The sequence below is a fragment of the Carcharodon carcharias genome, chromosome 6 (assembly GCF_017639515.1).
Source record: "Carcharodon carcharias isolate sCarCar2 chromosome 6, sCarCar2.pri, whole genome shotgun sequence".
Classification (NCBI taxonomy): Eukaryota; Metazoa; Chordata; class Chondrichthyes; order Lamniformes; family Lamnidae; genus Carcharodon; species Carcharodon carcharias.
The window spans coordinates 71,390,045-71,417,914 of NC_054472.1; the positions used below are offsets into that span (position 1 = coordinate 71,390,045).

Genomic DNA, 27,870 nt, shown 5'->3' on the forward strand with positions numbered 1-27,870 from the left:
TTATCTGGACAGGACTTTATTAAGTAGTTAATACAGGTACAATGTGCAATAAATTATTATTCACAATCAAGTATTTTGACAGTTACTGGGACACTGCAATTCGCTATATTACTGGCAAATGAATTTTTTGTTTTGGTCCTATCCCTGAAAGAAAAATCTTTTAAAATGATGACTGAGGATCCAGCTGAATGATGAACTGATAAGATGTTTTAATATATTGATCAGTTCCATGCTCTGCAAGCATGCCATTTGCTATTTTTAAACTAAACCAGTCAAGCATCATTCAGTACTTGACCAGGTTTGAATTGTATGCATGCACATGAATACATAACAGGAATGTCCAATTTAAAGCTAGTGGCTTTTTTTTGATGTTGTTTCTTGTGCCTGGGGGTCCTTTGAAAAGCATCTTTCATTGAAAAACGACAGCATCTCCTTGGTTGTCAGGTTTGCTGCTTTCATTACCAATCTTTCTCCATCATCTAAAGACAGAAAAAACATTTTTTTTAAAGTTAAAAGGGTTATAGCAACTCTAAAATAAACAAGCCAACTTGTGACCATTTGAGGTTGACATTTTTTCATGAAAGCTGAGCATTTGCACAATTTACTTCATTAAATGCAATCTTGGCGTTTCATTTTCATAAGTATGCTTTTAGCTTTTATTCATGGGCGTCACTGGCTAGGCCAGCATTTATTGCCCATCCCAAATGCCCTCTGAACAAGGGCAATTAAAGAGTCAACTACATTGTCTCATGTAGGCCAGATTAGGCAAAGACAGCAGATCTCCTTCCCTAAAGGACAATAGTGAACCAGATGTGTTTTTTTTTTACAACAATCAACAATGGTTATTAGATTTTTAATTGAATTCAATTTCCACCATCTGCCGTGGCAGGATTCGAACTCAGGTCCCCAGAGCATTATCCTGGGTCTCTGGGTTACCAGTCCAGCAACAATACCACTACACCACTAGCCATGGGACACAAAAACTTAGAGAATTTCTACTGAGATACCAACTCAGAGATTCTCCAAAATCAATTGAACACAGGCTCAGCAAGTGATCAATAACTCTGAATTTGAACTTCTGCATTCTAGATCAAGTTACAGATGACAAGTCCATATAGGTGAGAATTCCAAAGGCAACAGAATATGAAACTTCATTACATTTTGTTCTGACTTTTTAAATTGCCATTGACTATAAACATGGAAGCCTGATGACGTGCTTATATCTCATTTCATGCTGCTTAAGTTACAGACTTGTAAAGAACTAAGTGCTTATCACACCCAATGTTAAAGAGAATGTGTTCTAGTACAGGTCTGGACATGACATTGTGCATAGTACTGGATTGTACAGAAGAACATTTCTTCTGAAACCTACCAATCAGTAAGGAGAAGTAAATTCTACAAATTAAATAATTGTTCAATTCAAGATATAATCAAGAAACAAGTGAAAGTTGGATGGGAACTTTTAATTGGTACATTCTTGTATACTTGCTTAGTGGCCAGCTAAGAGCAGCATTGATTGTGACAAGAATTGAAGTTCCCTGCTTTTTCTGTGCAGCCTAGAAGGGACCAGCTGAGGAGAAAATGCTAGGAAGGAGCTGGTAGTATATTTATCCTTAATAAAAATGAATTGTCTTTTGAGTTTGAGAACTATTTACATTTTTAATATTTTGTAACACTTTGTGCCAATAATATTCAATTTATAGTAGTCACTACAGAGATGTAGAGTGTGGAGCATAATATCAAAATGGCTGTGTTCAATGAATAAGATGTCATACATATAATAATGTATAAAATCAAATGTACCACACCCCCCACATCTAAACCAAAAAGGAACTATCACCTGCAAACAAAAAAATCCAGTCACCAATGTTCACAAAGAATAGAAGTTTATTATAATTCATGCTTTATGTTCCACAATGTGCTATTGCTGAGCTGAAGCAACGAACACAGACTGCAACCTGTAAGGATTCCATTCTATTCTCCCTGTTTCTCTATCTCTGTCATATGTTTTGATTATGCAACCTTCCATTCCAGCACTTCTGATATATCTCCCTTTTTCCTGAACTGATGATTCCCTTCCCCCACTAGGACAGAGCACTCAACTGTGTCCAACCCATTTTCCACACTTCTGTTCTCACCCCTTCTCCTCCCTCCCAGAAGCGTAAAGTTCTCCTTGTCCTTAACTCCTATCCAACCAGCCTCAGTATTCAACAAATCATCCTCTGTCATTTCCACCAGCTCCAGCGTGATGCTACCACCAAACACATTTTCCCCTCCCCTTTGTTAGCTCTTTTCTTTTTTAAATATGTCTAAAAACTCTTACTATCTGTTTTTATATTTCTGGCTAGCTTTCTCTCATACTCTAATTTTTTCCTCCTTATTAGTCTTTTATCCATTCTTTGCTGTTCCTTATACTCTGTCCAAAGTTCTGACCTGCCACCTATCTTTGCACGACTATATGCTTTTTCTTTTGGATTGTGCTCCGTCATCACTGTAACAGTTTTGCATGACCAATTAAGTTCTCCATTTGTCTTAAGGTTGTAAAGGAGTGCTGTAAATCACAACTAAATTGAATTGATAATTAGTTTATAAGCCTTTATTTTTTTGAAGTTAATTTGGATATAAAGGACAGTTAAATGGTTAACTTCATGATTAACCAAAACTGTCAATTGAAAATAGATTTCTGAAGGCTCCAAGACCTCTTCAAACCTGACAAGCAAAGAAAAATTGCAAGAACCTTGTTTACAATATCTTTGCTCCTGGGACCATTGCAAAGGCCACAGGCATAAATCTATGCAAATGATAGCCTACTGATTGACATCATCTATTTCTATCACCTGGTTGGACTTGACATCTACTACTCTAAGAACAATAACATAAGAAATAGAATCAGGAATAGGCCATTTGACCCCTTGAGCCTGCTCTGTCATTCGTTCATTAAGGGTGATGGCTGATTGATTGTGGGCTCAACTCCACTTTTCTGCTTGCCTCCCCTAACCCTTAACTCCCTTGTAGATTAGAACTCTATCTAACTTGGCCTTGACTATATTTAATGACCCAGCCTCCACTTGTATGATGTATCTACTTGTTGGGAGAATTTGATTACAGATCTTAAAGCATGGATCCTTTTTGTTGGTGAAGCACATGAGATAACATTTTTTGCAATTCTTGAATATCTTGCAATGAATTGATATGATCTTGAGTTTCCCCTGATGGGTAAAACACGCAGTCATCTGCAAATAGTTGCACCCTGTTTTTTAAACTTGTTGGGAACTTTGTTTATGTATGTCAAGAAGAGTAAGGGTCCCAACACAGTTCCCTGCGGTACACCGGAGACGGTGATTCTGCATCACATGTCATTGTCTTCTGTTGGTTAGGAAATGTTGGATCTAATTTAATAATGTCTCCCTGATTCCATAGTAGTGAAGTTTGAACAAGAACTTTTCAGGAGGAACTTTGTCAAAGGCTTTTGAGAAATCCAATATTGCCATGTGAGTAGTTTAATCTCTTTCTAGACTTCATGACAGGTTATCAACAGCCTGTAAAAGCTGCATTTTGGTACATCTTTTTGACTGAAAATCTTGCTATCTACCAGAATATTGAGGGCTTCAGTGCTTCATGATATGAAAATGAACAATGTGTTCAAGCAATTTGCAAATGATGCTGGTGAGAGAAAGCAGTCTGTAGTTTTCTGGCTGACTTTTATCCCCTTTTTGATTATGTCACAGAGGTTAGTTTGTCTCCACAGCTTCGGTAAGTAGCCAGTGTTGATCGACTCTTGAAAGAAGTTGGTCAATATTAGAGCCAGTTCTTCAGCTACCAACTTTAAGATCCAGGAAGGTAGTTCATTGGGACCTAGAGCTTTATTTCTTGCAATAATTTCAAAACAGTCTCTTTGCTTATAACGAGATCCAGTATGTCTGACAAGTAGTTATGTCCAAACTGGGTAGGTGAGTTAAATCTTCTCTAGTAAATACACTGAAAAATTGAACGCAGTACTGTAGGGTTGATTTCTGTCAAAAAAAACTTAGTCTGCAGCAGGGGTTTGTGGTTATGGTCATCAAATAGGGTTTGAAAGCTTGTAAGTTGGGTTGCAGAGAGAGGGAGGAAGGAGGGACCTCGCTCTCGTTAAGTGTCTCAGCTACTCGTCCCCTTCATGCAGAGAAAGCAGCTTATTCACACAAAGAATGGGCCTGTCACATGATCCAGTGATTCAAAGATGGCCATTATTAGTGTACTCCTCATTGAAACTTAATCAGTTCATGCCTGGAATCCCTTCTCTCAGCCAGGGTCCCATTGTTCAAGTGATTGGGTTTAAAGTATATTCCCATTGTAGCTTGATGCATTCATGTCTGGGAACCACCTGATGAAAATCCCAGATGATCACCTTGATAATGGGGATAGGATATGTGGCTCAATCATGTTCTTCTGAGGTCACTGTCCTTGATGGGTCTTTGCAGACATGGTGTCTCCATCTCAGTGGATTATAATGTGGAGGATACAGTGAAGTTAATTAGGTAGCCATCTTTGTCTGCCAGCTCAAGTCACACTTAGTCTCTGTTTCAAGAAAGTATATATTTTTTAAAGTCTCTGTTTTAAAAAGCTCAATTCGGGTTTCCAGCCAGTGGATTAGAATATCATTGCTCAGCATAAAAAATGTTTTGCTGACGAGCCCATCTAGGCTTTAGACTGATAAAGATACAGTTCATAAATGAAAATATTTAAAGAACAAATTGATAAAATTATATAAAATAGAACGTTCTAAACCAGGTCCAGATTTTTGGTGCAAACATATATTCTAGTCTGACACAGTAAGCTGCATAATTTTATCAGACACATTCTTTTCCTAACCTCTAGTTTTCTCTCCTTACTAATTCCCCTTGGATATGGTATAGTTTGAGATGGAAGGAATGTTTCCTGACAAACCATCACCAATGCTATTGTTGACTATTGATTGGCAACCAGGAGATGTTTGAGTGAGAGGCAATGAATGTTGGCTATTTATTTATTCATCACTTACAAATAGACATTTGGCCTCTGCATCATAAAAACAAAAAAACTGCAGATGCTGGAAATCCAAAACAAAAACAAAAACAGAATTACCTGGAAAAACTCAGCAGGTCTGGCAGCATCGGCGGAGAAGAAAAGAGTTGACGTTTCGAGTCCTCATGACCCCCGACAGAACTTCAAGTTCTGTCGAAGGGTCATGAGGACTCGAAACGTCAACTCTTTTCTTCTCCGCCGATGCTGCCAGACCTGCTGAGTTTTTCCAGGTAATTCTGTTTTTGTTTTGGCCTCTGCATCATGCTTCTCAAAGTAGTAGAAGTGAGATTGGGAAACAGAAGTTGGCACTTCACACTAGCTCAATCAGACAAAAACTGATACCAAGCTAAAGAAGGAAAAAAGACTGAAAGATTGGTCCAAAAGTAAGATTTTAAGGATCAAAGGGCAAGAGAGAGCTGGAGAGGAATGGAGCTTTAGAGAAGGAATTCTAGAGCTCAAGTCCTAGCTGGCCGAAGGTGCGGATGTCAAAAGTGGGGCAAAAAATGGGGGATGTGCAAGAGTTCAGAATTGGGAGGAGTACAGAGTTCTCAGGGGATTGTAGAGCGTTGAAATATCTTGATCCCTAGTCAGTTAAAGTGATATATTTCACTAACAGTAGAACCTGGGGTCAGAGGAGAATTATTTTTACTCAGCATGTTCTGATCTAGAACGCACTGCTAGAAGTGGTGGTGGAAGCAGATTCAATTGTAACTTGCAAAAATTGGATAAAAATTTGAAGGGAAAAAGATGGAAAGGACAGGAATGTGGGATTAATTGGATAGTTCTTTCAAAGAGCTACCATACAAGCACGATGGAGCCATTTGTGCTTTAACACACAGAAGACAGGGAGTTGGGCTTAATGGTCTTTTTTAGTTGGAAAGACGTAACTGTGGAGTGCACAAGGATCAGTCCTAGAGCCTCAATTATTTACTATCTATATTAATGACTTGGAGGAGGGGCAGTGTAGTGTATCCAAATTTGCTGACGATACAAAAATAGGTGGGAGGGCATGTTGTGATGAGGACATAAGGAATCTGCAAGGGGATATAGACAGGTTGAGTGAGTGGGAAAAAACTTGGCAGATGGAGTTTAATGTAGGAAAGTGTGAGGTCATGCAATTTGGTAGGAAAAATCAAAAGGCAGACAATTATTTAAATGGAGAGAGACTCCAAAAAAGTGCAGCATAGAAGGATCTGGGTATTCTTGTGCTTGAAACACAAAAAGTTAGCATGCAGGTGCAGCATGTAATTAAAAAGGCAAATGGAATTTTGGCCTGAATTGCTTGGGGGTTTGAGTTTAAAATTAGGGAAGTCCTGTTACAACTGTACAGGGTGTTGGTGAGGCCGCACCTGGAGTACTGTGTACAGTTTTGGTCCTCGTATTTAAGAAAGGATATATTGGCATTGGAGGCAGTTCTAAAGAGATTCACTTGGCTGATTCCTGGGGTGAAGGGGTTGACTTATCAAGAACGGCTAAACAGGTTAGGCCTTTATTCATCAGAGTTTAGAAGAATGAGGGGTCATCTTATTGAAACGTACAAGATTCTGAGGAGGCTTGACAGGGTAGATGTTGAGAAGATGTTTCCACTAGTGGGGGAATCTAGAAATAGGGGGCATAGTTACAGAATAAGGGGACACTCATTTAAAACTGAGAGGCAAAGGAATTTCTTCTCTCAGAGAGTAGTGAATGTCTGGAATTTTCCTCCTCAGAGAGTTGTGGAGGCTAGATCACTGGAAGTATTTAAAGAGGAGGTAGATTTTTGCAATATCAGGAAGTCGAAGGCTATGAGGAGCTGGCATGAAAGAGGAGTTGAGGCCTGGGTAGATCAGCCCTAAAGAGGAGTTGAGGCCTGGGTAGATCAGCCCTGATCTTATTGAATAGTAGAGCAGGTTTGAGGGGCTGAATGGCCTACTCCTGCTCCTATTTATTCTGTTCTTAAGTTCTATGATTCTATTCTATGCCAGAGATTCCAGGTTTTGATATGAACACAAATGGGCTAAAACAGAGAAAGCTAGGCATCAGCTAGCCTAGAGGCAGCTAGCTTGTAAGCAGATTCTGTATAGAAAGTAGCATACTTTGTTATTTTTCAACATGACAAGAGTTTGTTGTTTTTTAACATGGCAAAAGTAGAAAACATATGTGGCTCACTGGAAAACAGTATTCTGTTTAATTGGATATTTCATGAAAAATTAAGCGATTTGTTGATTCATATTCAGCCTCTTTCATAATAAACCAACCTAACCAAATTAAAGTAGGCGGTTATCAATTTTATTTTAAAATTGTTTTATTGGGCTAGCTACTGATCAATCTTTTCCAAATTATTTCAGACAAAATCCACCTCTAGTGATACTTTATGTTCACTTGGGAACTAGTACAGAACTATTATTTAATATTAAATGGAAAAAAAAGATCAGTTCTGCTTAAATATGTTTAGTCAAGTTTTAGCACTCTATGTATAAACTTTCAGGCTTCATCTTGAACAGTCCAACTTTGTGCTGTTCTGGTTCAAAGATAATTAGAGGATGACCATGAACCTGAAAAAGCAATTTATGTTCAATTGCAGATATTAGTCAGTATTCAGACTGACAATCAGTTATGGGAAAATAATATAAAAGGCAAAAGTCCCCCGATGGTAAAACAAAGGTTGGATGAAAAATGTGAAGTGTCTCTTTGAAAGCTGTACATTACTGTCAAAATCTGCATGTCCAAACAAGTTACCCGTGATCAGATAAATTACAAAAGAACAGGATATTTATTGAACCTTGGACTGTTACAGTTATTTGCTTACTTTGTTTACACTGACATGTCTCTGGACTTCTGGGGAACGAAATGTGGGTTTCCTTTTACTATTTTTTATACCTACACTTTTAATGGGCTAAAAGATGGGGCAAAACTTACTGAACGTGACAGCTATAACAGGCTCCGTCTCATCATGCTTTACATCAGCTACAATCCGACAGTTGGAGTTTGTTAGGCGTGCCTTTTCTGTTCCTAATGCAGCAAGAAATTCTCTACAAAAAAGTCGGAAATGAAATGTAAATGGACACAAACTGTGTCAATATAAACAAGAAATCAAGTCTTTTCATGCTTTTCTCTATTCAGGTGAGATGTGCACTGTCATAAATTGTTATAATTATCCAGGTACAGGGGTCATATTTGCAAGACATTTCACATTTTTAAAAAAATGGTCCCAAGTATTTCTTTGGCGGTTAGCAAAACCCACAGATTACTGAACTCTGAAACATACACGTTCAGGTGCTTATATAAATAAACATAATAATGGCCAATTTAGCATTATTAACTCAGGTACTAAACTGTCAAAATCCCTCCACAAGTCCTTTAAAAACATTCTTCAAAGAGTTTGCATTTGCATCCTCCTAAGCCAGAAATGCCTAAAGGATTAACCATCTTGACCTCCCCCTGAGTTCTCCACCATTAAAGATGCCAATCTTCAGCTGAGTTAATTTATTCCATAAGGTATCAAGAAATGACTAAGTGCACTGGATACAACAAAGATTATGGGCCCAGACAACATGCCAGCTATAATGTTGAAGACTTGTGCGCCAGAACTAGCTGCACCTCTGGCCAAGCTGTTCCAGTATTACTATGAACACAACAAAGTGGAAGATTGTTCAGGTATGCCCTGTCCACAAAAAGTAGGGCAAATCCAATCTGAACAGTTACCGCCCCATCAGTCTACTCTCAATCATGTTGTGATGTGGCTGATGATATGTGCCAGGCAGATCAAATTCATGAGGGAAACCTGATGGTGCTATCACAATGGTTTTGTAATTTGTATTTATTGTGAGATGCGTGCACTGAATTCGCAAGTAATAAATCCACCAAGACTTGGAGATTTAAAAAAAAAACTAAATTAAAATATTTATTAACAAAAGATTTCAAGCACAGACACAGGACTACACATTACTATAACAACTCCTAAAATTCCTAATTAACCTGACACCCAGTTACACCCCCTTAAGGCAACGGTCTAAAAATAGATTTAAGATTTTAAACAGATCCAGCAAATTAACACAATACCCTGGACAGTGGAATTCAAATGACTCTTTTCCAGCTCCAGTTTCTGCAGACAGCAGGCTTATGCACAAATACTGGAGCCTTCATTATGCATATTTCACATACTTCTTTTAGAGCTCACAGTGCCTTCTCTCATATATAGCCTCATATGCCTTTATACATGTCTCTCCATTTTTAATATGCAAATTCCATAGTTTCCACGTCTTTGGAACTTTACCTTTCTCATAATAGAAATCTTTTCATGTTGCCAATATTCTCATCAATCTCTTTGAAATTCAAACCTCCCTTCATCTATCTAAAAATGCAAATTCCTGTCACATCTTACATGCTAAGACCCCAACTAGGTTTTCCTACTTAGCACTTCAAGCCTCTTCTACACCTTCTTTTGTTAACTTCAACTTGTGGTCTGCTTGGCTACAAAATGTAATTAAATCACACACACAGACGGACTCAACTACTTATTTTACAATAAACCAGAAAAATATTCTGAAAATTATTATACCTTCATGACAATCATGAGCAAACAATAACAGAGACCTGGCTCAAAAAGGGCAGGACTGTGTACTAAATATACCTGGGACACAAGATGCTCAAGTAGGATAGGGGAGGAATAGAGGAGGGTTGGCAAAGGAGACTATTATAGTGCTGGAGATGAAGTATGGTCTTGAGGGGTCAAGGACATAATCTATTTGGTTATGGTAAAGGAATAACCTTTACCTAATGGAGGTGCCATTATAGTACAGGGTGTATGCTATAGGCCGCCTCTGGAAAGACAGGGGAGCAAATTTGCAGCTAAGTTACAGAGAGATACAAGAACTATGGAGTAGTGATAACAGGGGACTTCAATTATCTTACTATAGATTGGATTTGTAATAGAGTAAAGGGCAGGAATGATGATGTGTTTATGAAATGTGTTCAGGAGAATGTTCTTGATCAGTATATTTCCAGCCTAAGGAGAAACAAGGCATTGCTAGATCTGGTTCTGGGGAATGAGATGGATCAAGTAGGTTAGTGTCACTGGGGAACATTTAAGGAATCGTGATCACAGCATCCTAAGATTTAGGTGAGCTATGAAGAAGGACAAGAAACAAGTTAGAGTAAAAGTTGGTTAATTTCATTAGGTTGTGAACAGCCCAATACAGGTAAACTGGAATCAAAGATTGGCAGGCAAAACTATAAAGGAACAATGTTCTTTAAAGAGATGGTTCAGGTACACTTAATATACACCCTTACATAGAGGAAAGAATAGAGCAACCAAAGCCAGAGGTCCATGGATGACCAAAGAGTTAGAGTATGATGAAACAGATAAAAGGTGGATATGATAGATGTCAGGTTAATAATGCAACTGAGAACTAAGCTGAAATAGAAGGCTCAGAGGAGAAGTAAGAAAAGAAATGTGAGTGGCAAAGGGAGAATGGCATCGAACATAAAAGGGAATCCAAAAATTTTCTATAGGCATATAAATAGTAAAAAGATCTGTCATGCCCACATAATTATGCCAGCAAATTTATGGAAAAAATGAACACTACTTTTTAAAAGAGCAGAATGGAAAATGGACAATTTACGTTGAAACAAGATGGAGTCAAGGAGATTAGGTGACTTCTCTCCTTGTCTGCAAATATAAATGAAACTGCCCTCGGCTGGATGTAGCCTGCTGGTCTGGACAGGACATTAAAATGTAAGAAACCTTTTGAGATATTCCATTGAAGAGACATTAAAAATGCAACATCTTTCTTGTGGAGTTAACATCGACTATTGTCTACAGGATTACAGAAACTGATGTACAATGGCCACATAGACTTAATGTTTACAGATTGAAATTCCACAAAAAATGCGTGTAAAGAAAAACCATCCTCTCACAAGGGGATGGAAGTGACAATGATTCAAATCCCGAAACAGAAATACCTGGAAAAACTCAGCAGGTCTGGCAGCATCGGCGGAGGAGAGCACAGTTGATGTTTCGAGGTCATGAGGACTCGAAATGTCAACTGTGCTCTCCTCCGCCGATGCTGCCAGACCTGCTGAGTTTTTCCAGGTATTTCTGTTTCTGTTTTTGTTTTGGATTTCCAGCATCCGCAGTTTTTTGCTTTTATTATTAAGATTCAAATCCCATTGTGTGTTAATGTTAACATAGTCAGGGCCAACTTGAGTGGACAATGGGAACATTGATACCTGACAGACCAACACGCATATTGAAAGCGCTCAAGATGTCAATCAGACTACAACTTCGACTGGAACAAGGCCAAGAAACCTACTGTTGCAAGAAGTAAGCCACTGTGAATTAATCAGCAGAAACTTCCAACCTTCATTTTCTTCAGTGAAGTGAAAGAAAATGATCAGGGCTGCAGTGTTTCCAGCATCAGTCTCAAAAATAAGCTTAATAGATGTTTAAAGAGTCCAAAAAGTCACTAAGTGCACGTCACCTCCTTTGTAATCACCTCTTCTTTTATGTGTCTGTCTTGAGTGAATGAGTGAGGGGGCATAATTGCAACTACATTTCGAGTTTTGAGATATAAAAATGTATTCTTTCTTTAATTTAAACTTAGGGGTAAACCTGTCTTGTCTCTTTTCTTAAGAGTCACAGCACTCAAGGGGTTAAAGCTCTTCTTGTTTAAAACATGCAGAGTTGCCAACTCTCATGGAGAAAATTAAAGGACCATTAGGGCAGGGGTGCTGCCAGAACCAGGGCTGAGAGCAGAATTGGGGGGGTGGGGGGAGAAAGAGGAGGCATGGGGTAGTGGGTTGTCAGGCCCGTGAGATGGTACACACAGGAGTAGAGTGGGCTCAATTACAGGTCAGTCTCAAAAAATAAGGGATGGCCGTTCATCCTGAAAACATCTTGCTGCACTTAGTTGAGAGGTGCAGAAAAGGGGAAACATCCTTCCATCTCTCCCCTGTCCGTAACAGGTGGTAAAAGGAGGAGTGGGTCCGATTAAGGACCTATGCATTGAGGCAGGGGGCATGGCTGAAATGCTGAATGAGTAGTTTGCATTTGCCTTTACCAAGAAAGAAAATGCTGTTAGAATCATAGTGAATAAGTGGTTGTTGAGATATTGGATGGGCTAAAAGTCGATAAAGAGGAACATTGGAAAGCTGAGTGTAAAAGTGGACAAGTCAAAAGGACCGGATAGGATGTATTGGAAGATGCCTAAGGAAGTAAGGGTGGAAATTACAGAGGTACTAGCCATAATCTTCAAATCCTCCTTAGATATGGAGATGGTGCCAGAGGATTAGAAAATTGTAAGTGTTACACATTTGTTCAGTTAACAGTTTAACCTCAATGGTGGGGAAGCTTTTAGAAATAATAATCCAGATCAAAATTAATATTCGTTTTAACAAGTGTAGATTAATTAAGGCAAGCCAGCACAGATTTGTTCAAGAGAAATTGAGTTTAACAAACCTGATTGAGGTCTTTGACGATGTAATTCGGTTGTTATGGTGTATATGGACTTCCAAAAGGCATTTGATAAAGTGCCACCTAACAGGCTTGCCAGCAAAGTTGAAGCCCATGGAATAAAAAGGACAGTGGCAGCATGGATACAAAGTTGGCTGAATGAGAGGGAGTAATGGCGAATGGCTGTTTCTTGGAAAAACAAACTTAAAAAAAAAATTCTGCACTATTAATATTCTTCTGGGGGAATGAGGCTCCACAGTTCTAAAATTATTTTCTTAGGGCAATAGAGTATGTTCAGCAGTAACTACCCTTTGCTTGTAAATTGTCCAGCCCTAATTTTTACATCCATCTTTAGTGTGCAGCTAGTGGGTAAGAACACAAATTCATGTCATTACACAGATTTCAATCAGAGTGATTATTTGCAAGGCATATCAGCCATTCTGTAAATGTGCACCTGTATCAGGGAGCATGAAAATTGCTCTGGGACTGCATATGCGCACTCCATTGTTGCACTCACGAATGTGCCTGGACTCTGGACAGCATACTAGAGAGGACATTGGAAGTGGCGTCTGCAAAACACTTTGCTTTGCTGAAGCCTAAAGCTTGAAGCTGTCTGCCATATCTTGCCTGGAGCCTGAAACATATAGACTGTAAGTTGCTTGCTGCTTGCCTTGCCTGAAGCTGTGCAGCTGTGGTCTCTGAAGTTGCTTGCTGTTTCTGTGGTCTGCTCTGCGTTGTACCTAACCTCAGTAGTAATCCATAGTGCTTAACCTAAATGCTAATTCGAAGTAGTGTTGCTAGAAATCAATTTTTGTGTTTACATTGTGGATTGATCGCCACTTTAATCACAGTATTTTCAAGTTCATATTTGCATGTTTACCTCTCAATAGTAATTCATGGTAGCTACTGGTAACAGTTAGTGAGTTAACTTGTAATTGGTAGTGCTATATATGAACAAATTGTGGACTGTTGCTGCTTTAATCGCAGTAGTGTACCTATTAGGAAACCACAAATCACTACTACGATTAAAGGACTGTGTGGAGGAGCAGGGTATATCTGGCAGTAACTTCCACATTTGCACGTTAAACTGCGCATGTGTGACCACTAGAAGTTGCTATCAGATTTACCCTGCAATAACAACGATAGCCTCATTGTTACATTGTTACTACAGCCAAACTCAGGCCAACATCCCTCTTGAATTATTCTGTTTTTATTTCCACTGGTTGGTCTCTTCACGGAAAACTGAGGCAAATGTCTAATCAGTATCCACCCATTTTAGTGCCATTTCTTATGAGCTTATCTTAATCATCTCTAAGTGACTTTAACCCTATATTAATTCTTAAGTGTCTACAGAATACACCACTACTTATTTTTATATTTTTCAATATTGTCATTTAATATTTCCTCTTTGCTTTCCTATTTTTCCTTCTACCCCTTTCCTAAGCTCATCATATTCCCTCTTGTATCATCTCCTTTATTGTGTATGTATTTTATATATGCTTTTCTGTAGATTCAATTTTACCCTTGACTCCTTATTTATCTGTGGTGTTGCATTCCTTGCTAGTTTCATCTTGCTTTTGAGTGGGATTTTTTTCCCCTGGGCTTTGGTGATCTCTTCATTTAACTACTGCCCACTCTACTTCCTTTCTACTATGTGGTCCCTGTTGTATGTGTGGCCAATCCCTTCCTATCCATTATCTCAATTCGTACGGATTCTATCTCTGTTAGTTATGTCCTTACTTGTTCCTGTCATTATGTCATTTCTGATTAACACAGCTAAGCCCCTCCCACCCCTTCCTCCTTCCCCATCATTTCTAAATACATAATAACTTACAATATTTTCTACTATTCCAATTACATTTAATTCCTCACATTTTATTTTTGCCTCCAATTCTCCTGTTTTGTTGCTGATCCTTACTACATTTCTATAGAGGCAATTTAATGTGTTCTTATTTTTCAATACTTTTTTGTCAGGTAATTTATTGCTTCTATATACCGATTTTTCTTCCTTAATATTTGTTATCTAGTTGTATCACCTTTGTTCTCATCCTTCTTTTCTTATCTTCACATTACACCCACCAATTATATCCATCTCAAGTTTCCCCCCTTTACTATTTTATTGTTATTTCTAAAATCCTACTTATCCTTTCAGCTAGGACCAAGCAGTATAATTCAATTCTATCACAGTGTCTCGTGAACTAAATTCCCTCCTTCCCATGACATTCTTTCAACCACACATTCAGTTTCTTGCTCAGTTTCTCCCTGTGCCAATTAGGATATGGCTCAGGTATTCGAGGGATTCGCATCCTTGAGGGTGTGCTTTATATTTTAGCACTTAGAACTTGACATTCACTTCGCAGGAACTCCTCCTTGTACTTCACCATCATTTGGTCTTACTTATAAAACACCTGAAATAAAAACAGAAAATGCTGGAAACACTCGGCAGATTAGGCAGCATCAGTGGAGAACCGTTTATAGGTTCTGGTTGTGCATGACTTGAGGAGGTGTTCACTCTGACTCCCTGCCTCACTTCTGTGGTCTTGTCTACACTCGGGTGGCCTTGGTAAGGGAGCATGCTATGTACCTATGGGCACAATAGCATAGTGGTTATGTTACTGAATTAATAATCCAGAGACCTGGACTAATTATCCCAAGAGAAAAGACAAATCCAACTGCGACAGCTGGGAAATTAAATCCAGTTAATTAAATAAATCTGGAATAAAAAGCTAGCAACAATGATGGTGACCTTGAATCTATAGGACTGTTATAAAAACCCATCTGCGCTACTGTCCTTTAGAGAAGGAATTCTGTCGTCCTCACCTGGTCTGGACTATATAAGACTCCAGACCCTCGGCAATCTTGTTCAGTCTTAAATGCCCTCTGAAGTGGCCTTGCAACCCACTCAAGTTTTGTCAAACTGCTACAAAAAAGTCTAATAAAAATAAAAGCAGATATACCACCTGGCATCAGCCTAGGCATTGGGCATGACAAAGGCACACCCAGTCCAATGACCCTACAAAGTCCTTCTTGCTAACATCTAAGGATTTGTGCCAAAATTGGGAGAGCTGGTCCAAAGGCTAATCAAGCAACAACCTGATAGTCATACTCTCAGAATCATACCTTTCAGTCTATGCCCAAAGCTCCTTCATCACCATCCCTGGATATGTCTGGTCCCATTGGAAGAAAGGCCCACCAGATGTGGCAGCACAGTGCTATACAGTTAAGAGGGAGTGCCCCGGGGTCCTCAACATTGACTCTGGATTCCATGAAGTATTGTGGCATCAGATCAAACAGGGGCAAGGAAACCTCCTGCTGATTACCACCTAACACCCTCCCTCAGCTGATGAATCAGTACTCCTCTATGTTGAACAAACATTACTTGGAGGAAGCACTGAAGGTAACAAGGAGACAGAATGCACTCTAGTTGGAGAATATCAATGTCCATCATGAAGGGTGGCTCAAGCACCACTACTGACCAAGCTGGCCAAGTCCTAAAGGGCATAGTTGCCACTAGGCCTGTGACATGTAGTGAGAGAGTCAACATGAGGGATAAGCTTAATGCCCTCATCCTCACCAATCTACCTGTTGCAGATGCATCTGTCCATGACAGCATTGGTAAGAGTGAACACTGCACATTCTTTGTAGAGAAGTCATCCCATTTTCACACTGAAGACACCCACCTTTGCATTGTGTGGCACTACCTGTACTAAATGGGATATATTCAGAACAGATCCGCCAGATTGAAAGTGGGCGTCCATGAAGTGCTGTAGCCATCTTCAGCAGCAGAATTAGTATTCCACCACAATCTGTACTCTCACGGCCTGGCATTTCCATCAATCTACTATACCATCAAGCCAATGGACCAACTCTGCTCCATGAGGAGTGTAGCAGAGCAAGCCAGGAGCAGTGCCAGGGATATCTAAAAATAAGGTGCCAACTTGGTGAAACTACAACACAAGACTACACATCTGGTATACAGTGAAAGCTTTTTGCTACAAACAGAGCTAAACAACCCCATTGTCAATAGATCAGATCAAAGCTGTTCGGTCCTTCCAAATCCAGTCAAGAATGGTGGTGATTAATTTTAAAAAGGAGGCAGAAGTTCCATGAACATTCCCATTCTCAATAATGGTGAAGCCCAAGATGTGAGTGAAAAAGATAAGGTTGAAGCGTTTGAAATCATTTTCAGTCAGGTGTGCTGAGTGGATAATCCATGGAAGCCTCCTTTTGAAATCCCCACCATCACAGTTGTCAGTCTTCAACCAACTTAATTCTTTCCAAGTGATATTAAGAAACACTGGATACAGCAGTGGCCATGGACTCTGATGACAACCCAACTGTGGTGCTGAAAACTTGCATTCCAGAGCTAGCCATGCTTCTCCCTAAGCTATTCCTGTGTAGCTACAATACCAGCATCGACCCGACAATATGAAAAACTGTCCAGGTAAGTCCTACCCACAAAAAGTAGGCTAATTATTGCCCCATCAGAATGCTCTAAATCATGAGCAAATTGAAGGAAGGGGTTCTTGGCATTGCTATGAAGCAACCTTTACTCAGCAATAACCTGCTCACCTCATTGATCGCCAGATTGGGTTACTCTTGAACCACTCGGCTTCAGACCTCATTACGGCTTTGGTCTGAGTAAAAGAACTGAATTTCAAATGAGGGGTGAGAGTGACTGCTCTTGACATTAAGACAGCATTTGCCGAGTGTGGCATCAAGGAGCTCTAGTAAAATTGATGTCAATGGGAATCAGGAAAAAAACACTCCACTGGCTAGTGTCATACCTTGCACAAATGAAGATGGTTGTGGTTGTTGGAGGCCAATCATCTCAGCCCAAGGACACCGTGACAGGAGCTCCTCAGGGCAGTGTCATAGACGCAACCATCTTCAGCTGCTTCATCAATAACCATTCATTCATCATAACGTCAGAAGTGGGAACTTGTGATATTACGCAATGTTCAATTCCATTCACAAATCCTCAGATAATGAAGCATGCAGCAAGACCTGGGCAACATTCAGGCTTGGGCTGGTAAATGACATGTAACACTTGCAAGTGCCATGCAATGGCTATTTCCAACAAGGGAGCATCTAACCACCTCCCTTTGACATTCAATGACATTAGCATCATCAAATCCCCTACCATCAACATCCTAGAAGTTACCATTGAACAGAAACCTAACTGGAGCAGCAACATAAATACTGTGGCAACAAGAGCAGATCAGAAGTTGGATATTTTGTATTGAACAACTCACCTCCTAACCCCAGTCATTCCACCATCTACAAGGCATTAAGTCAGAAGTGTAACGGAATATTCTCATTTACCTGGATAAGTACAGTCCCAGCAACACTCTGTTCAAGCAAGGAGGAAGACAGAAAGCAGGAAACTATAGGCCAGGAAGCCTAACATCAGACATTCAGAAAATGCTAGAATCCTATACTAAACAGTAAGTAGCAGGACATTTAGAATACAATCAGGCAGATTCAACATGGTTTTGTGAAAGTGAATTTATTAGGGTTCTTTCAGGATGTAACAAACAGCGTAGATAAAGGGGAACCAGTAGACCTAATATAGTTGGATTTCCAAGAGGCATTCAATAAGGTGACACATAAAAAAATTGCTACTTAAGCTTATCGTGTTGGGGTCGTTATATTAGCATGGACAGAGGACTGGCTAACTAACAGGAAACAGAAAGTCGTGATAAATAGGTCATTTTCAGGATAGCAAATTTTAACTAGTGGAGTGCCACAGGGATCAGTGTTGGGGTCTCAACTATTATGATCTATATTAATGACTTGGATGAAGAAACCAGCCATATCTTAACCAAATTTGCTGACGATATGAAGACAGATAGGAAAGCAAATTGTGAGGAGGTTACAAAGGGCCTATGAAGGGATATAGATAGGTTAAGTGAGTGGGCAAAAATCTGGCAGATGGGTATAATGTGGGAAAATGTGAGGTTGTCCACTTTGGTAAGAATAGAAAAGTAGAATATTATTTAAATGGAGAGAGGCTAATGCTGCAGTAGAGGGATCTGGGTATTCTTGTACGTGAATCACAAAAAGTTAACATGCAGGTACAGCTAATAGTAAGGAAGACAAACATAATGTTGGCCTTTATTGAAAGGGGGTTTGAAGTCTTGCTACAACTGTACAGGTCATTGGTGAGAACATAGCTAGAGTATTGTGTGTAGCTTTGGACTTCTTACTTAAGGAGGGCTATACTTGCATTGGAAGCAGTTCAGAGAAGGTTCACATAGCTGATTCCAGGGATGGGGGTTTGTCTTATGAGGAAAGGTTGAGCAGGTTGGGCTTATACTCATTGGAGTTCAGAAGAATAAGAGGAGATCTTATTGAAACATATAAGGTTCCGAGGGGACTTGACAGGGTAGATGCTGAGAGGATGTTTCTCCTCCTAGGGGAATCTAGAACTAGGAGGCACAGTTTAAAAATAGGGGGTCACCAATTTCTCTCAGAGGGTCGTTAAGTCTTTGGAATTCTCTTCCAAATGACCCAGTGGAGGCTGGGTCATTGAAACTATTCAAGGCTGAGTTAGACAGATTTTTGATTTACAAGGGAGTCAAGGGCAGACAGGAAAGTGGCATTAAAGCCACAATCAAATCAGCATGATCTTAATAAGTGCTGGAGGGGCTGAATGGGCTATTCTTGTTCCCATTTCTTATGTTCTTATAAGATCAACACTATCCAGAACAAAGCAGTCCACTTGTTTGGCACCCAACCCACCACTTTAAACATTTACTCCCTCCACCAATAGAGCAACATGGCTGCCATGTGTACATCTATAAGGTGGACTGCAGCAACTCACTAAGGCTTTTTCAACAGCATCGAACAAACCACTGACTTCCACTGCCTAAAAAGACAAAGGCAGTAGGCATATGGCAACACCATAACCTCCAAGTTTTCCACCAAGTCACACACCATCCTTACTTAAAAATGTATTGCCATTCTTTCAGCATCTCCTTTGAAAAGAGAAGATCCAAAAGAAATTTTATAGAGGTTTCCAAAATCATGAGGTGTCTAGACATAGTAGATAGAAACCATTCCCACTGGTGGAAGGCTCAAAAGCCCAAGGATACATGTTTAAAATGATTGGCAAAAGAAGCAAAGATGACATGCAGGAATAGTTCTTTTTACACAGTGAGTAGTTGCAATCTGGAATGGACTACCTGAGGTGGTAGGGGCAGATGAAATAGTGGCTTTCCAATAGGAACTGTACAAGCACCTGAAGAGAAAATATTTGCAGGGCTACAGGGACAGTGTAGGAGAGCATGACTAGCTAAACTGCTCTTGCAAAGAGCTGGCACAGGCTTGATGGGCTGAATGTCCTCTTCTGGTGCTGTAACCATCTTATGATTCTAGGTGAATATCATTGAACTCCTTACCTAACAGTGCAGAAGGCGCAAGTACATCATAAGGACTGCAGCCGTTCACAAAGATTCGTCAACACCTAGAATCATAGAATGGACACTAGCTGAAATGTTAGTTAATTTCTATAAGTTTTCTTCATTTTAGGTTTAGTTCCTTATTATTTGTGCGCCTCTAAAATCATAGCACTTCTTGATGGCACTGGGCAACCCAGTGTCTCCTTATGGTTTTGTGAGAAAAGGCATTTGTCAAGAGAGACAGAAACTGAGTTAAGGTTTAAGATCAGTGATTTATTGTTAACTCCGTTTCCCTCTCCACTGATACTGTCTAACCAGCTGATTGTTTCTAGCATTTTCTATTATTGTTTCATGTTTGCAGTATTTGGTTTCTGCTTTTAGCTTCACCATGCATATTGCCATTCAGGTTTTCTCATAGTTAAAGTGAAAGGCTATCAGATATTAATTACTTGCATTGATTTGCAGCGAGGGCCCCGGGGGCATGGCACGAGGCGAGGGGAAGAAATTCCTTTGCATCTCAGTTTTAAATGAATGTCTCCTTATTCTGTAACTCTGTCCCCTTGTTCAAGATTCCCCCACTAATGGAAACATCTTCTCAACATCTATCCTGTCAAGCCCCCTCAGAATAAGATGACCCCTCATTCTTCTAAACTCTAATTAATAAAGGCCTAACCTGTTTAGCCGTTCTTGATAAGTCAACCCTTCATCCCAGGAATCAGACAAGTGAATCTCTTTGAAACTGCCTCCAATGCCAGTATATCCTTTCTTAAATACGGGGACCAAAACTGTACACAGTATTCCAGGTGTGACCTCACCAACACCCTGTACAGTTGTAACAAGACTTCTCTAATTTTAAACTCCAAACCCCTAGCAATACAGGCCAAAATTCCATTTGCCTTCTTAATTACTTGCTGCATCTGCATGCTAACCTTTTGTGTTTCATGCACAAGAACACCCAGATCCCTGTGCTGCATTTTTTGGAGTCTCTCGCCATTTAAATAATTGTCTGCCTTTTGATTTTTCCTACCAAAGTGCATGACCTCACACTTTCCTACATTAAACTCCATCTGCCAAGTTTTTTCCCACTCACTCAACCTGTTTATATCCCCTTGCAGATTCCTTATGTCCTCATCACAACATGCCCTCCCACCTATTTTTGTATCGTCAGCAAATTTGGATACATTACACCCTGCCCCCTCCAAGTCATTAATATAAATAGTAAATAAATGAGGCCCAGGACTGATCCTTGTGCACCCCACTAGTTACATCTTTCCAACCTGAAAAAGGCCTATTAACCACGACTCTCCATCTTCTGTGTGTTAACCAATCCTCAATCCACGCAAATACATTACCACCAATACCGTGAGCTCCTATCTTGTGCAACAACCTTTTATGTGACAGCTTATCGAATGCCTTCTGGAAACCTAAATACAATACATCTACTGGCTCCCCGTTATCAACTCTGGTTGTTATGTCCTCAAAGAAATCTAGCAAATTTGTCACAAAACCAGGATGACTGTTTGATTGCATTAAGCTTTTCGAAATGTCCTGCTATTTCTTCCTTAATAATGTATTCTAGCATTTTCCCAACAACAGATCTTAGGCTGACTGGCCTATAGTTTGCTGCTTTTTGTCTCCCTCCCTTCTTGAATAGTGGCATCACATTAGCGGTTTTCTAATCCTCTGGGACCCTCCTGGAATCCAGTAAGTTCTGGAATATTTTGACCAATGCCTCCACTATTTCTGCTGCCACTGCCTTTAAGACACTTGTTGCAGGCCATCAGGTCTTGGCAACTTGTCTGCCTTTAGTCCCATTAGTTTGTCAAATGCTTTGTCCCTCATGTTAGAGACTGTTACAAAGTCTTCCCTCCCATTAGCCCCTTGCTTATTTGATATTTTTATAAGATTTATAGTGTCCTCCACCATGAAATATTGGTTTAAATTATGTGCCATTCCCCCGTTCCCTGTCATCAATTCTCCAGTTGCATCCTCCAAGTGTCCCACGCTGACTTTAGCTACTCTCTTTTTATATACCCATAGAAGTTCTTGTTGTTTGTTTTTATATTTCTTGTCAATTTACTTTCATAATCAATTTTCTCCCTTTTTATTAACTTTTTAATCATCGGCTGCTGGCTCCTAAAAAATTCACAATCTTCTGGCCTACCACCAGTTTTTGCCACTTTGTGTGCCTTAGTTTTTGACTGGATGCTCTCCTTGACCGCTTTTGTTAACCACTGGTGGTTCATCCTTCTCATCGAGGCCTTCTTTTCGACCGGGATAAATTTTAGCTGAGCGTTATGAAATATCTGCTTAAATGTCTGCCACTGCTCATCCGCTGACCTTCACCTTAGTCTATTTTCCCAGCCCACCTTAGACAACTCTTTCTTTCTACCTCTGTAATTGCCACTATTTAAGTTGAGGACACTTGTTTGAGACCCGAGTTGCTCGCCCTCAAACTGAATTTGAAATTCTACCATGTTGTGATCGTTACCCCTTAGAGGATCCTTAATTACAAGATCTCTTATTAATCCTACCTCATTACACATGATTAGATCTAAAATAGCCTGTTCTGCAACGTATTGCTCTAACAATCCCTGATACACTTTAAAAATTCGTCTTCCATGTTACTCCTACCAATCTGATTTGTCCAGTCAATTTGCAGATTAAAATCACCCATGACAATTGTAGCACCCTTCTTACATGCCCCCATTTATACTTTGTCCTGTGAGTGAGGAAACTCTTTGGGGCCTCCTACCCATGACTTCTTCCCCTTGCTATTCCTTATTTCTACCTAAACTGATTCCACATCACGATCTATGGCACCTATATCACTATTCACCATCGCACTGATACCTTCCTTAATTAACAAAGCTACACCACGTCCTTTTCCTTTTAGCCTATTTTTCTGGAACATCGAATACCCTTGAATATTGAGTTCCCAGTAGTTATACGATTCACCAGGACACTGGTCCCAGCATGGTTCAAATGACGCCTGTCCCAAAGGAACAGCTCTCTCCTTCCCCAGTACTGGAGCCAGTGCCCCATGAATCAGAACCCATTTCTCCCACACCAGTCTTTGAGCCACACATTTACCTCTCTTAATCTTATTTACCCTATGCCAATTTGCAAGTGGCTCAGGTGGTAATCCGGAGATTATTACCTTTGTGGTTCTGCTTTTTAATTTAGCTCTGAGCTGCTCGTAGTGCCTCAGCAGAACCTCTTTCCTAGTCGTACCTATGTGAACTACGACAACTGGATCCTTCCCCTTCCACTCCAAGTTCCTCTCCAGCCCAGGAGAGGTGTCCTTAACCTTGGCACCAGGTAGGCAACACAGCCTTTGTGACTCTCTGCCTTTGCTGCAGAGAACAGTATCTATTCCCCTAACTATGCTATCTCCTATTATTACTACACTTCTCTTTTCTCCCCCACTTGGATGGCATTCTGTACCATGGTGCTGTGGTCAGTTTGCTCATCCTCCCTGCAGTCTGTCCACACCAGGAGCAAGAACCTCATACCTATTGGACATTGGCACCAGCTGAGGCTCCTCTAAAGCTAAGTTCTGGATCCCCATACCTGCCTCACTCCCAGTCACACCCTGCTGTCCCTGATCAAATTTGATGTAATTAACCTAAGGGGTGTAACATCCTCCTGAAACAGTGTCCAGGTAACTCTCCCCCTCCCTGATGTGTTGCAGTGTCGCAACTCATCAGCTCTGAGCCGAAGTTCCTTGAGCAGCCAACACTTGCTGCAGATATGGTCACCATAGATCACACCGGCGTCCACCAGCTCCCACATACTACAGGTGCAACACATCGCCTGCCCAGCCTTCTCTATTCTATTTAATTAATTAACTTAGGTGTTAAATATTTTAAAAGTGAATTTCTTAACTGTACTCTTCAGCTGTAAATAGCGTCCCCTGATTTAAATCACTTGGCCAATCAAGAGACACAGAAGAGATACCCACCAATCACCTACCTGTTTTCCTTTGACTCACACTTTGTCTCTGATAGGTAGAAACAAGTTGAAGGGGCTCTCTGCTGCCGCTGCCCTTATCACACAGGTCCGCTCTCCATATCCGAGCTCCTGGCTCACCTCGCTGTTTCAATCTGTGAAAATCCTGGCTCTCCTCTCACTGCTTTAAGGTGGGGAGGGAGCTTTAGATGCTGGGGAGATTGAGACCAGCTTGGGACACACACACACACACGCGCACACGCGCACACACGCACGCACGCACACACACATGCACGCACACACACACGCACGCACACACACACGCACGCACGCACACACGCACGCACGCACACACGCACGCACGCACACACGCACGCACACACACACGCACACACACACGCACACACACACGCACACACACACGCACACACACACGCACACACACACGCACACACACACGCACGCACACACGCACGCACACACACACACGCACGCACACACACACACACACGCACGCACACACACACACGCACGCACGCACGCACGCACACACACACGCACGCACACACACACGCACGCACACACACACGCACGCACACACACACACACACACACACACACCTACACAGGCTGCACCTAAATAAAGCCGAGACTGAGTTCCTTGTGGGGCTTTTTGCTAGCATTATTGGGGAAGGTTGAAATTAACTTGGCAAGGGTGTGGGAGCCAGGAGGTAATATCAGCAAGGAACACCAAGGTGCACAGAATACTGGGAAGGATAGATAGCACTAGAATAGAGAATAATAAGTTAATAGGTGGGGTCAAAGCAAGGGGGAAAGTAATAACGTCAAGGGTTACCGTGCATGGATGTGAATGTACGAAGTGTGGTAAACAAGATTGGTGAGTTGCAGGCGGAGATTAACAAGTGAAAATATGATATGTTGTGGCCATAACAGACACCTGGTTCAAAGAGGGGCAGGACTGGATGTTAAATATATAAGATGTTCAGGAAAGATAGGAAATGAAGAAAAGGGGGAGGCATGGCAGTATTGATTAAGGAGAGCATTTCAGTGCTGGAGAGAGGGGTTGGCCCAGAGGAGTTAAGGGCAGAATCTGTTTGGCTAGAGCTAAGGAACAAAAAAGGTGAAAATACATTGTGCAGTGGGAAGGATGTAGAGGACCAAATTTGCAAGGAAATGACAAAAAGCTGCAAGAAAATTGTTATAATGGGGGTCTTTAGTTATCTGAATACAGACTGTGATAGTAGTAGTGTAAAGGCAGAGAGGAGCAAGAGTTCCTATAGTGTGTTCAGGAAAATTTTCTATAGTAGTTTGTTTCCAGTCCAACAAGACAGGAGGCATTGCTAGACCTGGTTCTTGCAAATAAGGTAGGCCAAGTGGATCAGGTGTCCGTAGGAGAACATATAGGGGACAGTTATCATTATATCATAAGGTTTAGGCTGGCTATGGGAAAGAACAAAGAACAATCCAAAATAAGGATAATTAACTGGTGGAAAGCCAACTTCAATGGGATAAAAACAGATCTTGGCCAAATAAATTGGAGTCAATGAGTTGGTAGGAAAAGCGAGAGCTGAACCATGGGCTACCTTCAAAGAAGAGATAATTTGGGCAGTCAAGGTATAATCCTCAGAAGAGAAAGGTAGGGCAAACAAATCCAGATAACAAAAGAGAGAAATTAAGATAGAAGAAAAAGTGTGTGAATGACTGATGTGAGGTAGAAAATACAATTGGGAAACCTGACTGAATACAGAAGGTTCAGAGGAGAGATGAAAATGCAATTAAGAGAAGCAAAGAAGAAAAATGAAAAGAGACTAGCAACATAAAAGGGAATTCTAAAGTCTTCTATAGGCATATAACTATTAACAGGGTGGTAAGAGGAGGCGTATGGTTGATAAGTGACCAAGGACAGGATTTATACACCGAGGCAGAGGGCATAGCTGACTTTGCATCTGTCTTTACCAAGCTAAAATAAGCTACTCAGGGCATGGTGAAAGACGAGGTAATTCAGACACTAGAAGGGTTTAACATTGCAATGGAAAAGGTATTGGATAGGCTCTCTATACTTAAAATTGGTAAGGCACCTGGACCGGATGAGATGCATCCAAATATAGAAAGAAGTGAGTTTAGATGGCCCTGACCATCATTTTTCAATCTTCCTTAGGCTCAGGGATGGTCCCGGAGTACTGGAAAATTGCAAACGTTACACCCTTGTTCATGAAAGGGTGTAATGATGAACCCAGCAACCCAGTCAGTGGGGAAACTTGATGGTGGGGAAACTTCTAGAAACAATAATCTATGACAAAATTAAGTCACATAGATAAATGCAGGTTAATAAGGAAAGTCAGCGTGGATTTTTTTTAAGGGAATATCAAGTTTAACTAACCTGTTGGAGTTTTTTGAAGAGGTAACAGAGGGGATTAATGAGGGCAATGCTATTGATGTGGTATGCATGGACATCAAAAAGGCATTAGTTATACAGACTTGTGAGCAAAGTTATAACTCATGGAATAAAAGGGGCAGTAGCAACATGGTTACGAAACTCGCTGAGTGATAGAAAACAGAGAGTAGTGGTTAATGATGTTTTTCAGGATGGAGGAAAGTTTGTAGTGGAGGCCCCTAGGGGTGTATGTTGAGGTTCCTTGCTCTTCCTTTTACATATTAATGACCTAAACCTTGGTGTACGGGGCACAACTTCAAAATTTGCAGCTTATGAAACTTGGAACCAGTGTGAACTGAGAGGAGGATAGTATAGAACTTCAAAAGAACAAGTTGGTGGAATGGCTTAACAGATGGCAAATTAAGTTCAATGCAAAAAAACGTGAAGTGATTCATTTCGGTCAGGAGAGCATGGAGAAACAATAAAAAATAAAGGGTACAACTGCGAAGGGGTGGAGGAGCAGAGGAGTCTGGGTGTATATGTGCAAAAGTTATTGAAAGTGGCAGGGACATGTTGAGAGAGCAGCAATAAATCATAGAGTATCACTGGCTTTATTAATTGTTGAATTTATATAAGACACTAGTTCAGCCTCAGCTGCAGTATTGTGTCCAGTTAAAATCATGAGGTGTCTGAACAGAGGAAATAGGGGGAAACTGTTCCCACTTGTGAAAGGATCAAGAACGAGAGGTTTAAAGTACAAAAACAGAAAATGCTGGAAAAACTCAGTAGGTCTAGTTGCATCTGTGACGAAAGAAACAGCATTAATGTTTTGAGTCGGTATGACCCTTCTTCAGAGTTCTGAACATTAACTGTTTCTCTCTCCACAGATACTGCTAGACCTGCTGAGTTTTCAAGCATTTTCTGTTTTTGTTTCAGATTTCTAGCATCCACAGTATTTTGCTTTTGTCACAGGTTTAAAGTAATTGGCTAAAGGAGCAAAAGTGATATGCGAAAAACTTTTTCCCGCAACGAGTGGTTAAGATCTGGAATACATTGCCTGAGTGTCATGGAGGCAGGTTCAATCAAAGTATTCAAAAGGGAATCCGACTGCAACTTGAAAAGGAGGAATGTGCAGGGTTATGGGGGAATGACATTAGGTGAATTATTCATTTAGAGAGTCAGTGCAGACACAACAGGCTGAATACCCTCCTTCTGTGCTGTAACGATTCTGTGTTTCAATATGAACTATAAGCCAGTGTCACACCGCCCTTTCATTGTGATTACTTGTCTTTACATGTCTAAGAATTTTATTTATTCATTTCTGAAGTTAGTTTTTTTTTCCCCCAAGGATAGAAACTACCTCAGATCGAGGCCTAAAATCACCGCAGAAGTGAGTGGGAGATGGAGTTTTATCTGAAAGCCTTTCCTACCTGGCGCCGCGCACATTAGACTCGAAGGGACAGAACTGCACGATGACTTCTTTCACTGTTTTCAGGATCACTCTTCCTCTACCTGCCGCCATCTTACTTTACTTGCCTTTGACCGACCCGCTGGCGGGGCGATGAGTGGGTGGTTTGTGCCGCCGTGCACACTGGGAATTGTAGTCTCTCTGGCGACCTGAGTTCGCAGTTTGACAACAGCGCCGC

The 27,870-nt window shown here is 40.6% G+C and overlaps 1 protein-coding gene across 1 annotated transcript; it reads right to left on the minus strand.

The window, feature by feature from the left end:
• On the minus strand, positions 1 to 27,808 carry mrpl53 (mitochondrial ribosomal protein L53). The gene is made up of 3 exons (XM_041189076.1): positions 27,655 to 27,808; positions 7,942 to 8,054; positions 1 to 479 (listed from the first exon to the last, which is right to left on the minus strand). The coding sequence occupies exons 1-3, from the start codon at positions 27,744 to 27,746 to the stop codon at positions 352 to 354; spliced, it is 333 nt and encodes a 110-aa protein (XP_041045010.1). The 5' UTR covers positions 27,747 to 27,808; the 3' UTR covers positions 1 to 351.
• Positions 27,809 to 27,870: the final 62 nt, after the last annotated feature.